Source organism: Parambassis ranga, unplaced genomic scaffold (assembly GCF_900634625.1).
Source record: "Parambassis ranga unplaced genomic scaffold, fParRan2.1 scaffold_134_arrow_ctg1, whole genome shotgun sequence".
Lineage (NCBI taxonomy): Eukaryota > Metazoa > Chordata > Actinopteri > Ambassidae > Parambassis > Parambassis ranga.
Genome location: NW_021144711.1, coordinates 45,763 through 58,926, shown reverse-complemented (window position 1 = coordinate 58,926; position 13,164 = coordinate 45,763). Strand labels below are relative to the sequence as shown.

General features: G+C 49.1%; 1 protein-coding gene across 1 annotated transcript in view; it reads right to left on the bottom strand.

Moving 5' to 3' along the window:
* The window catches only part of LOC114429440 (A-kinase anchor protein 6-like), a gene marked incomplete at its 3' end in the record, with an annotated part of 27,417 nt that extends 14,792 nt beyond the window's left edge, over positions 1–12,625 (bottom strand). The window contains exon 1 of the mRNA XM_028398280.1: positions 12,547–12,625. Within this exon, the coding sequence (XP_028254081.1) occupies positions 12,547–12,621 (75 nt within the window). The remainder of the gene's footprint in view (positions 1–12,546) is intronic.
* Positions 12,626–13,164: the final 539 nt, after the last annotated feature.

The following is a 13,164-nucleotide window of genomic DNA, read 5'->3' as shown; positions in this document are numbered from 1 at the left end:
TGAGATCCGAACTTTGAGATAAGTGCTGAGAGAGGATCTTTGAGGAAGGGTGGGGGAGGGGCGGGGGCACGGATGGCGAGCTGTGATGTATTCAAGCCTCCAGTCAATCTCCATGCAAGGATGGACCGAGACACACAGGCCCGAGGACGCAGAGAGAGAGTACAGTAAACACACACACAGCGCTCCGACACGTCAGCAGCAGAAACTTCGTCCCTGTCCCTGAACGCAGCGCGCTCACCGCAGCAGACCACGAGGTTCAAACTGCTGCTCACCGACTCACAACAACACAACCACACCGACAGGTCAACAAGCTCCCAGCAGGAGGAACTCCAGTCAATACAGACATCATGGTGTGGAGGACATCATGCCACGTCCCTGTCCCAAAGACGCTGCGTACCTTTGTCCCTTGGAGCGAGAGCAACCACCTACTGCTCAATGTGACAAAGGACCTGGTGGTGGACCTGAGGAGGATGAAGGCTCCAGTGACCTCCACAAGTATCACAGGGGTCAGTGTGGACGTGGTGGAGGACAAGTACCTGGGAGTGTACTTGGACCACAAACTGGACTGGTGCAAGAGCGTGGACACTGGGTACAGGAAGTGTACTGTCTACTCTCTGAGGCAGCTGAGGTCCTTCAACATCTGCAGGACGATGCTGAGGATGTCCTCTGAGTCTGTGGATCCATCATGTGTGCTGGTGTCTGCTGGGGCAGCAGTCTGAGGGTGAGGGACAGAAACACTCAACAGAACCATCAGGAACCATGTTGTGGGAGGGGACCTGGACTCTCATGGTCCTCAGGGTCCAAAATAAAGACCATACTGGGCTGTCCCTCTCACCCGCTCCACACTGTGCTGACCAGCAACGAGCTCCTGTTCAGAGACTCCGACTCCCACGATGCACCACTGAGAGACACAGGAAGTCATTCCCGCCTGTCGCCATTCAGATGTTACTCAGATATTTAAGATATGATCCATGGCATCTTTGGATCCTTTGACTTTTCCTGGTTGGGATCTTATGATAAATAAAAGATAAATAAAGGAATTCTGATTCTGATGATGAATCTTCATCATGTTCAGATCACAGAGGCTTCACAGCATTCATCTGTCAGAACATGATAAATAAAGCGGACCACACACAGCCTGCTGCAGCACCGGGCTGAAGACAGCGGCAGAAATGGAGGATAAACGCTTCACGAAACAGATGAGAGGGGGAGGGGGAGGAGGAGGGGGAAAATCAACAAGCAATCATAAGTTTAATTTGGTCTCCATATTAATGAGCGCCGAGCTGAAATGTCAGCAAAATGCAGCCATACATGAAAAACATTTAATGCATTTTGAACATTCTCGCAGATTCATCTTATCCTCCAAATGAGAGAAGTTTGTCACAGCCTGCGTAACACAACTATTCTGTCGTCGTGGCAACTAAAGTTCGGGAGAAGCGATAAGGACGCACCTTCATCCTCCTCCTCCTCATCTTCCCTCCTTCTCCCCTGTGACTCTTCAGACAGACAGACACACTAAGATGGACTCAGCTTCATTCAGACGCCACCCTGCCGTCACTGGATCACTGATGCTGTGATGCTGTGATAACATGCAGGGGGCAGTAGCGAGCAAAGAGACGTGCCTTCAGACAAAGATGGACGGAGCCTCTGTGAGGTCATGGTGAGGTCATGGTGCCCTCTGTGAGGTCATGGTGACCTTTGTGAGGTCATGGTGACCTCTGTGAGGTCATGGTGAGGTCATGGTGCCCTCTGTGAGGTCATGGTGAGGTCATGGTGAGGTCATGGTGCCCTCTGTGAGGTCATGGTGAGGTCATGGTGCCCTCTGTGAGGTCATGGGGAGGTCATGGTGCCCTGGTCATCATTTCCTGGTTAGACTCACTTGTGTATTTTTGTCACTTCCTCCAAACTTTAGTTGCCACAACAACAGAACAGTCGGCTGTAGGAGCAGAAGAAGTCCTGGTTAACGTTCAGGCAGCTTTAAGGTGAACTTGTTTCTGGAGTCGGCCTCAAGTGGCCATTCAAGGAACTGCAGATGCTGAAGGCAGCAAGGACGTTTACCGTGGGACACACACACACACACACACACACACACACACACACACACACTACATCTATATAGAGAAAAGAAAGAAAACAGTACATTTGCTTATAATTGTGTGTGTGTCTGAGTAACTCGGTGTCTCCGGCTGAGATGGATGTTCCACCGGCTCTGAAAGGGCAGGAAGTGGCTCTGTGACACCCCATTTATACTGCCAGACACTCCAAGCTGTGTGTGTGTGTGTGTGTGTATAATACCTTCTAGTGTTTGATGAGCACTGATGATCAGATACATATCTCTGTGGCACTGTGTTTGTGGGTCTGTGGTGTGGTGTTGTGGGTCTGTGTGCTGTGGGAGTTTCTGGAAGTTTCTCTCTTCATCTGTTTGAGACTTTCTCTCCAAACGAGGCCACAACAAAAGGCCCGACAACACGTTTTAATTGTCACCATGGAAACCAGCTGAATGAGACGTTTGACTGGCCGGTAAAGACGGCTCGCCATTCAGCCTTCAGCGAGTCACGTGTGTGGGTCTGAGTGTGTGTGTGTGTGTGTTTAGCTGGGAGGTCACTGAAACAAAGCAGCAAGGCTGAAACCTCTGCAACAAAAGACAGAAACACACTCTGCAGAGAGCCGACACACACACACCACACACACAGACACACACACACACACCACACAGACAGACACACACACAGACAGACAGACACACACACACAGACACACACACACACACACCACACAGACAGACACACACACAGACAGACAGACACACACACACAGACACACACACACCACACAGACAGACACACACACAGACAGACAGACAGACAGACACACACACACACACACCACACACACACACACACACCACACAGACAGACACACACACAGACAGACAGACACACACACACAGACACACACACACACACACACACCACACAGACAGACACACACACAGACAGACAGACACACACACACAGACACACACACACACACACCACACAGACAGACACACACACAGACAGACAGACAGACAGACACACACACACACACACCACACAGACACACACACACACACACCACACAGACAGACACACACAGACACACACACACCACACAGACAGACACACACAGACACACACACACACACACAGACACACACACACACACACACCACACAGACACACAAACACACACACCACACAGACAGACACACACAACACACACCACACAGACAGACACACACAGACACACACACTCACACACAGACACACACACACACACACACACACAGACACACACACACACCACACAGACAGACACACACACAGACAGACACACAGACACACACACACACACACACACAGATACACACAGACACACCACACACAGGTTTCAGTCAAAGTGACTTTATGCTCATATTGTCCTCCCAGAGACACAACAGTCCTCTACACACATGCTAGCTGCTACATGCTAGCTGCTACAGGCTAGCTGCTACATGCTAGCTGCTACATGCTAGCTGCTACATGGTAAGCCCACACCTTGGCTCCTCCCTCCACTCCAACCCACTGACAATTGTGTGATGTTATGTTGTGTCATGTCATGACATGGCTCAGTGTGTGTGTGTGTTCAGCAGGTGGACCATCAGACGATCTTTATTCTAATGAAGAAGGCACCAAGGTCAACCTGGGACTGGGTGATGAATGGACACACACACACAGACACACACACTAGCGAGAGCAGAAATGACACTGCAGCATCTTTCTGTTTCTGCTGGTTATAAAACTGCAATAAACGTCCAGGTATGAAAATACTTTATGAGACTCAAAGCTTAAACTCAAACACACTCCTGACACCACACTCATGGCTCTTTGGGTTGTTTCCGGTTCTGATGTTCTGAGCCCACATATTTAAATGAGCAGGATGGAGCCGGACTGCACGGACAGCAGGGACACACTGTTCGTTCAAAGCTCCACTTTAACACAGAGGGAACCTGCTGAAACATCTTTACATGCAGCCTCCACTTGTTGGCTGCAAGCCTTCAAAATAAAAGCCTGGAAACTCTGCAAACATGTTTACATCCAACCTTGGCCTGACATTGGCTGCACGTCAAAACGCTTTGAGTTCTGAATTACATTCCTACTCATTTCTCTGAGTGTGTGTGTGTCAGGCTTCAGTCAGTCGTTCCTGGGAAGCTGAGCGAGTCTCAGGAGACACCAGATACAGAGCGAGCGAGGGAGAGAGAGAGGGCGAGCGAGGAGGAAAGTTGGCGAGATGCTGCTGAGTCGTGTCTCTTTGTTCTAAAGCAGATATATCCCCGACTTTATCAAGACTGACAGAACAAACGCACAGGAAACAGCCTCCCACAGGACACATAATCCACACACACACACACACACTCTGACACACACACACTCTGACACACACACACACTCTGACACACTCACAGACTCACTGTATGTGTGTACTTTTAGAGGACACTTTAATGAATCTACAAACACACTAGTGTTTAAGCATGTGTGCTATAAATCCTTCAAGCACAAACACACACACACACACACACACACACACACACACACACTGTAAGCAGAGAAACATGTCTGTAAACGATGAGATAGATTCTTCAAATGTCTTCAGGTGTTCTGAATCAGACGAAGGAGCTGCAGATCACCTGATGACACACACCGACACACACCGACACACACCGACACACCGCTGACTGGACTACAGACCGCGGAGAGGACAACAGACCTCTGAGAGGACAACAGACCTCTGAGACAACCACAGACCCACCACCGTCTGTTCACACTCCTCTCCTCTGAAGGAGGTGCATGACTTTAGGGCTGAGGAGACCAGCAGCCAGAGTTAAACAGGACCTGAGTACACACAGACACACACACCTGCAGACACACACACCTGCAGACACACACACCCGCTCACAGGCAGAGTCTCAGAGGACCTCAGCTCTCTGCTCATGTAAGCAGTGACAAACGACAAAACGCAACATCAGGATGTCTGAGTCAAGGAAGGTTCAACTCAATACACACACACACACACAGACACACACACACACACACACACACATACACACACACAGACACACACGCATGGAGCAGCAGAGCTCTGGCGGTCTCTGGGGAGCAGCACAGGGGATGTCAGTGCACAAAGTGAAGCAGGAGTGTGTGAGAGTCTCCTGAGCTGCAGGAAGTTTCTTTTGTCGGAGTTTTAAAACCTTCATTTCTTTCTGTTTGTGTTACTTCAGACACACAGGTCACATGTCTGCATCCATGTTCTCCTCCCTCCTGTCACATGATCAGTCAGTATGTTCTCATTGGTCTCTGCCTGCAGGTCAGACAGAGACTCTGAGTGTTGGTCATGTGACTGCTGCTCACAGTGACTCCATCATGGCGTCCTGCTGAGGAGGACAGGACTTTTAAAAAGACAGTGTAAGACAGTTTTTACTGAGTCCTGTTTTTCCCTCTGACGTGTGGAATACAGAGGTTTGATGTGAGATGTGTAGACTCGTGATGTTTTTACTGTCCTCTCTGATGATGAGGCTCTGAGGATTGTTGATATTTTTGTGTATATTCCAGATGTGTGTAGATGAGTGTTCATCTGCACAGCGCTCCTTTCATTTCCTCCTTCTCCTCCATTCTTCCAGCGAGCAGCAGAGATGTTTCCAGGAGGCGTCTCTGCTGTTTATCCGGCCCCCTCTCCTGCTGGATGGAGGGAGGCTGGGAGCACAGCGAGGATTGCAGGAACAATTACATGTGAAATTAGCCTCGCCTCATAGCCTGCAGTGTAATTCCAGCCTTCTGAGGCATGGCAGAGTCATCTGTCTCTAATTAAAGACTCTCCCTCTCCCTGCCTGCCTCTCTCTCTCTCTCTGGCGTTAACATTCATCTTCATCCATCCTCCTCCTCTCTGGGAGTGTTGGGGGTTAGCAGGTAAAACCAATCATTTCATTTGGTTTGTTTTCTCATATTTCTGGCAGCTCATTCTTCCAGGAGCAAGTTGTTGCAGCAGCTTCGCATGTCCGACCAACAAGACTCAGAGTTTACAAAACGAGTTAACAAAACGACAGAAAGAAGGCGACACGAATGAAAGGAGGGAGGACAAAGAAGCAGGACTCAGAGGATGCTGAGCCGTCTGTGTGTCTGTGTGTGTGTACTCTCAGTGTTGCCCTCAGGGTTTAGTGAGGAGAGACACACACTCGTGCTCCTGCAGGAGCTCCTCACACACAGACGGGCTCGTCGGCCATGTTTCAAACCCTGAGGTTCATCTTTCTGCTCTTCATGCTGACATTGGTGTGTTCACATCAGCAGGTGTGTCCCAGGATGGAGGACGCAGCTCCATCCATCCCACTAACCTCTCCGTCTATCAGCATCGCTGTAGCAACAGGACACACCTCCCCGTCTCCTCCTGGAGGAGCCTCAGCTGACTCCTCTCAGGTGGAGGAGCAGAGCAGAGCCTGATTCGTGCTGCAGTGGCTGGGATTGGTCCAGCGCTGATCAGCTGTGTTTCAGTCACCATGATGGAAACACACCCTGCACGCCGCCAGGTCAGAGAGGCAGACAAACACAGAGCATGAAACCTCCACCTGCACCTCCCTTCAGTCGGGACCACAGCTCCACCTCTTTCCATCACTCAGGAAGGAGACCCCGCCCCTTTTACTGCCCTATGGCGGCACAGGAGGCGGACATCTTTGATCACCGAGTTTTCTTTCTGTCTCAGCGCTTCACATTCACACACCAGCAGTCTCAGCACCAGCAGCTCCTTCAGGTCACAGCGCCATCACAGGCCGCATCACAGGCCGCATCACAGGCCGTATCACAGGCCGCATCACAGGCCGCATCATAGACCGCATCACAGACCGCATCATAGACCGCATCATAGACCGCATCACAGGCCGCATCACAGGCCGCATCACAGGCCGCATCACAGGCCGCATCACAGATCGCATCACAGGCCGCATCACAGGCTGCATCACAGACTGCATCACAGGCTGCATCACAGCGCCATCACAGGCTGCATCACAGACTGCATCACAGGCCGCATCACAGCGCCATCACAGACTGCATCACAGCGCCATCACAGGCTGCATCACAGACTGCATCACAGACTGAATCACAGACTGCATCACAGGCCGCATCACAGATCGCATCACAGCGCCATCACAGACTGCATCACAGCGCCATCACAGGCTGCATCACAGACCGCATCACAGGCCGGTCCCTTTCAAAGACAGCCTCAGTGTCAGGAGGGTGTGACAGGGAAACACACACACACCTCTGAGTCCTCTCAAAGGGTTAAACCACCTTCAGTTGGACAAATAAAGACATTCTGTCTGATTATTGTCGGCTGTGTGTGAGTGTGTGTGAGTGTGTTAATCAGTTCAGTGTCTCTCCTCCTGGTTTAAAGCAGAGATAACCACTGAACACACACACACACACACACACACACACACTGTGTGTTTGTGGCACACAGAGCTCCTCTGTCGCACCCACACTGATTGGTTTTGGAACCCAGTTAATGAGCAGGTGTGTGTGTGTGTGTGTGTCAGACTTCCATCAGAGCACCATGGGCTATTTGAAATGAGAATTTAGCGGCAGGAATGCACACACACACACACACACACACACACTCCTGATAGCCACTGTAATTAGTTGGACTCCACTGGAACTCGCCACAGGGAGGGGGGGGGGGGACATCTGTGACGACTTAATGCAGCGACGTCCCTCCAAATAAAACAGAACCAAATGTCTGATTCTTCTCAGCCGCCTCCTGCCACGCTCACACAGTAACACAAACATTTTGCTGTCTGACGGAACCAGTAGAAATCTGAAGTCAGGACGTGTTCTGTCTTTGGATTATTATGGTCTGCATGTACCTTTAATGTCAGACAGTGTGTCCTTACACGGCTGTGACGTGTTTCTTATCAACACTACAGACATGTCAGAGGAGTCTGAAACATCTGATTCCACTCCTCTGATCAGCTGTGTGTGCCCGCCTGCCCCGGTGCATCCTGGGAGCTGTAGTGTCTCTGTTTGACTGACGTATCAGCTGACCTGTGTCTGAGTGATCAGAGCGTCTCTAATTCCGTTGTCTTCTGTCTCTGGCTCCTGCGGCTCGTTTGTAATTCAGACTCGTGCTGATAGCGAGTGTGTTTCTATACGATAAACTGACATCAAATGTGTGTGAGCGCGCTGTGTGTGTGTGTGTGTGTGCGAGCGCGCTGTGTGTGTGTGTGCTTTAATGTCTCCCACTGCATTTTCATTGGCTGTCTGTGTGTGTCTCAATCAGACATTACTATGGTTTGTGAAATGTCTCTCTCACACACACACACTGAGTGCTGGCTCCACCTTCGCTGGACTCGGGGCCAGAACCTTGATCATCTATTGGCTGGACTACAGGGGCCTTGATGTGTGATTGGCTGACAGCAGCCACAAGATACAAGGTTGTTTCATCTCCCAGTGGACACACAACACACACACACACAGACCTGGACACACACAAACAACAGAAGAAAGGACAACACTTGACACACACACCAACAGTAACACAACCAGGAGAACGAACCCTTTCCTGTCACCACAACGTTCAGAGTTTACTCACACTGTTGTGTTGTGCTGTGTTGTGTTGTGCTGCACTGTGCTGTGCTGTGTTGTGCTGTGTTGTGCTGTGTTGTGTTGTGCTGTGTTGTGTTGTGCTGTGCTGTGTTGTGCTGCACTGTGTTGTGTTGTGCTGTGCTGTGTTGTGTTGTGCTGTGTTGTGTTGTGCTGCACTGTGTTGTGTTGTGCTGTGTTGTGTTGTGCTGTGCTGTGTTGTGTTGTGCTGCACTGTGTTGTGTTGTGCTGTGCTGTGCTGTGTTGTGTTGTGCTGTGTTGTGTTGTGCTGCACTGTGTTGTGTTGTGCTGCACTGTGTTGTGTTGTGCTGTGTTGTGTTGTGCTGCACTGTGTTGTGTTGTGCTGTGTTGTGTTGTGCTGCACTGTGTTGTGTTGTGCTGTGTTGTGTTGTGCTGCACTGTGTTGTGTTGTGCTGTGTTGTGCTGTGCTGTGTTGTGTTGTGCTGCACTGTGTTGTGTTGTGCTGTGCTGTGTTGTGTTGTGCTGTGTTGTGTTGTGCTGCACTGTGTTGTGTTGTGCTGTGTTGTGTTGTGTTGTGCTGTGTTGTGCTGTGCTGTGTTGTGTTGTGCTGCACTGTGTTGTGTTGTGTTGTGCTGTGTTGTGTTGTGCTGCACTGTGTTGTGTTGTGCTGCACTGTGTTGTGTTGTGCTGTGTTGTGTTGTGTTGTGCTGTGTTGTGTTGTGTTGTGCTGTGTTGTGTTGTGTTGTGCTGTGCTGTGCTGTGTTGTGTTGTGCTGTGTTGTGTTGTGTTGCGTTGTGTTGTGCTGTGTTGTGTTGTGTTGTGCTGTGTTGTGTTGTGTTGTGTTGTGTTGTGTTGTGCTGTGTTGTGTGCACGGAGCACTTTGTTTCATTCTAATAAACACGTTCACCTTGTTGAGCAGAACACACACAGTTCCGAATGCAGTGTTGTGTGTCTGCAGCGCCACACATATCTGTATCAAAGCACACACACACACAGCTCTCCTCCTTCCTCCCTCCTTTCCAAGGCTGATAAGTGCCTCCATCTAACATCACAATAAACAGTAGAGCCTCAGTCTGCCAAGGCTGCTCGCTGAAACAACTGTCAGCCCAGCTTTCCCTTTCCGGAGGACACACACACACACACACACACACACACACACACACACACACACACACATACACACACACACACACACACCTCGGAAAAGAACAACTCTTGTTGAGCCCTGGTATTGCTATGGTTACAAGGTCGAGTCCCCCCAGTATTTTAGGGGAGCACAGCGAGGTTCTTTAACGGTCACATGGAGGGAAAGAATCCCTGAAACAACAGCAGACACACACACACACACACACAGGGTGAATTCTCCCAGCATGCACTTGTCCTGCAGCAGGGCTTGTTTACTACATACTTCTCAGGAACGTTGGAGAGCGATGCATGCTAACGTCCATCATCCAGGGACGGATAACCTGTGCACTGACTGACTCTTCCTCTGTGGTTGGACTGAGGACAGACGGACACCACCCTGACTCACTGCACCATCTAGTGGTTCACAGTGGTATGACTGCGCTCAGCGGGAGAACTTCAGCAGACATTAGTTAATAACTAACTTTTAAAATTAAAGGACACAAAAGCTTCTGCAGACCTGTGTCTGTCTCTGTGTGTCTGTGTGTCTGTCTGTGTCTGTCCCTGTGTGTGTGTCTCTGTCTCTGTCTCTCTGTTTCTGTGTCTCTGTCTCTCTGTCTCTGTGTCTCTGTCTCTCTGTCTCTCTGTCTCTCTGTGTCTCTGTCTCTGTGTCTCTGTGTCCCTGTCTCTGTGTCTCCCTGTCTCTGTGTCTCCCTGTCTCTGTCTCTCTGTGTCTCTGTGTCTGTCTCTGTCTCTCTGTCTCTGTCTCTCTGTGTCTCTGTGTCTCTGAAAAACTGTATCAGAAAGCGACCTTGGACCGGGCGAGGAGACGCTGTTCAGCTCCACATCAATATTTCAGCAGGAGAGTTGACACATCAAAAAAAGAGAGAGAGAAGAAGAAGAGAACGCCCAGCGATTCCAGAGTCATCTAATATTCATGCACGCATCATCGCCGCCATGAATATTCATACACAGATGAATATTTAAGGACGACTCCTATGGAGAAATTAGGTTCATCTTTACACTTATCAATAATTCGCAGGCCAGGTGAATCTCATCGGCCGCTAAATAAATCATGTCTGCACACACACACACACACACACACACACACACACACCAAAGTTTGGAGTCAAGACACAAAGATAAAAAAGAGTGAAAACAACACAAAGTTACAGCTGCACTGCAAAGCCTTCTGGGTATCCAGAGAAAGAGATGTCAGCAGCTTGATCCCTGAAACCAGTGTGTGTGTGTGTGTGTGTGTGTGTGTTGTATGTACAGCTGTGTTCTCTTACAGGTGAGCTTCACACACTTACAGCTGGCTCTGGTGATGCAGGTCACCCAGTGTTAATTTTGGCAACAATTTCTAATTTAGTTTTTATTTTAGTCTTGTGACTAAAATGTCATTTGATTTTAGTCACATTTTAGTCATCAACATTTTTGAACTTTTAGTCTAGTTTTAGTCGACTAAATATCAAATAATTTTAGTCGACTAAATCTGCCGTGGATTTAGTCGACTAAAATTCTATGATATATATTTTTCATGAAATATTTAAGGTTTGATTGTGCAATAAAAACAGGCACAGCTTTAACTTGTGTTATTTGAAACAAACACCTCTTTATTTTATTGCTATGATCTTTTCACAAAGACCCAGTGAACAGTGAGCTGCTCTCCCTGAACACACTGTTCAGTCATGACCTTCTTCATGAATCCTCCATAACTACAGCAAAACACTTCAGTGACTTAGAAACAGGTCACATGCTGTAAAACCTTCAGCAGTGTCTTCATTTATAGATTTTGTCACGTGTATCTTTGTCAGAAGTTAAGACGACTTGTCTGCAAACGTCGCTTCAGGTTTGTTGTGTTTTTACCGCTGATAGTCGCTCCACACAGTTTGAACCGTCTTGTTTGTCTTGACATCAAACGTGTCCGTGTGTCTGTTCTCCTGTGTTGTGTGACCATGCATGAGGACGCCTTCTTCCAGCATTGCAGGGAAACGTCCTTACGCAGAGAGAGCACTTCTGATTGGCTCTCTGCCGCCGTCTCCTGATTCGTCCCTCCCTTTCCACAAACACAATTTGCTCTGATTGGATCTCGTCTCCATCAATAATTTCGTCTCGTTTTATTCGTTGACGAAAGTGTCAATCCATTTCGTCTTCGTTTTTGGCACCGTGCGTTTTTATTTAGTTTATCGTCTCATTTTTATCAGCAAAAAAACGTTAACGAAAACTATGACGAAAATGATTCGTCAACAAAATTAACACTGCGGTCACCGAGACGTTTCATTATGAATGTACAGCAGCATATTTCAGTGGGACCTCATACACACAGTCAACATGTTATTGTTCTGAATGACAGTGAAACACACGTCGTGCTCTCAGACACACACACACACTGGGATGATGTCTGTGACACAAACCGCTGCCTCAGCAGCTGCTCTGAGGGGGGGGCGCCTCAGGTCTCCTCCAGCACTCACTGTAAACATGGAGCACACCCACATACTCTACAGGTCAGCATCCGAACTGACTCTGCACAAAGGCTGCAGGTCGCCATAGTGACAGGCAGCCAATCAGAAACAACCACAGGAGGGCGTTATCTCTGATTACTGTGTGAAGGACAGAGGAGGATGACTCAGATCTCTGATCGTAACAATCACAACACACGCTGCTCATTGGGATTCATCTCGTAAAGTCCTCACACACACACACACACACACACACACACACACACTCTATGATATGAGGGCAGCTACCTTGTAATCCCATTCTCCTCGGTGTGTGTCTGTGTCTAGCCTCATCTTACCTTGAACAGGTGATGTCTCTGCTCCTCTGACATCATCAGCTGATGGCTGTCCGTTACCATGGCGTCCATGTCCATCAGCCAATCCACACCTCCTGGAACTCGGCCTCAAACTCCTGCAGACTGGAGACGGACACATGTTCTGTCATCGCTCTGTGTATGACTGAAACACTGAGTTAGCTGCTACCTGATGTAGCAAACTACTGAGCAGGTAGCATCCCTAGCATCATAAGACAGGGACATCCAGGGTGGCTAACTCACAGCTAGCTGGCTAAGCTTAGCTTCAGTCATCTAGCAGCTTTTCAGCTCCTGCTGCTTATCCTGATGCTAACCTAGCTAGCCTGTCATTTGCTGATTATTAGCTAATGTTACAAGAGTGGTGATAAAAATACATTATCAGGATAGCTTAGCTTAGCCAGCTAGCTGTAGCATAGCTAACCTGTACAGATGTGATGTTAGATTTATCATGCAGCGTGACAGGAAGAGCATTTCTCACTAGTGCCCCCCTCTCCCCCCTCTCTCACCCTGTACCTCCTCCTCCTCCTCCTCCTCCCCCCTCTCTCCCCCCTCCCTCTCTCACCCCTGTACCTCCTCCCCCCTCTCTCCCCCCTCTCTCCCCCC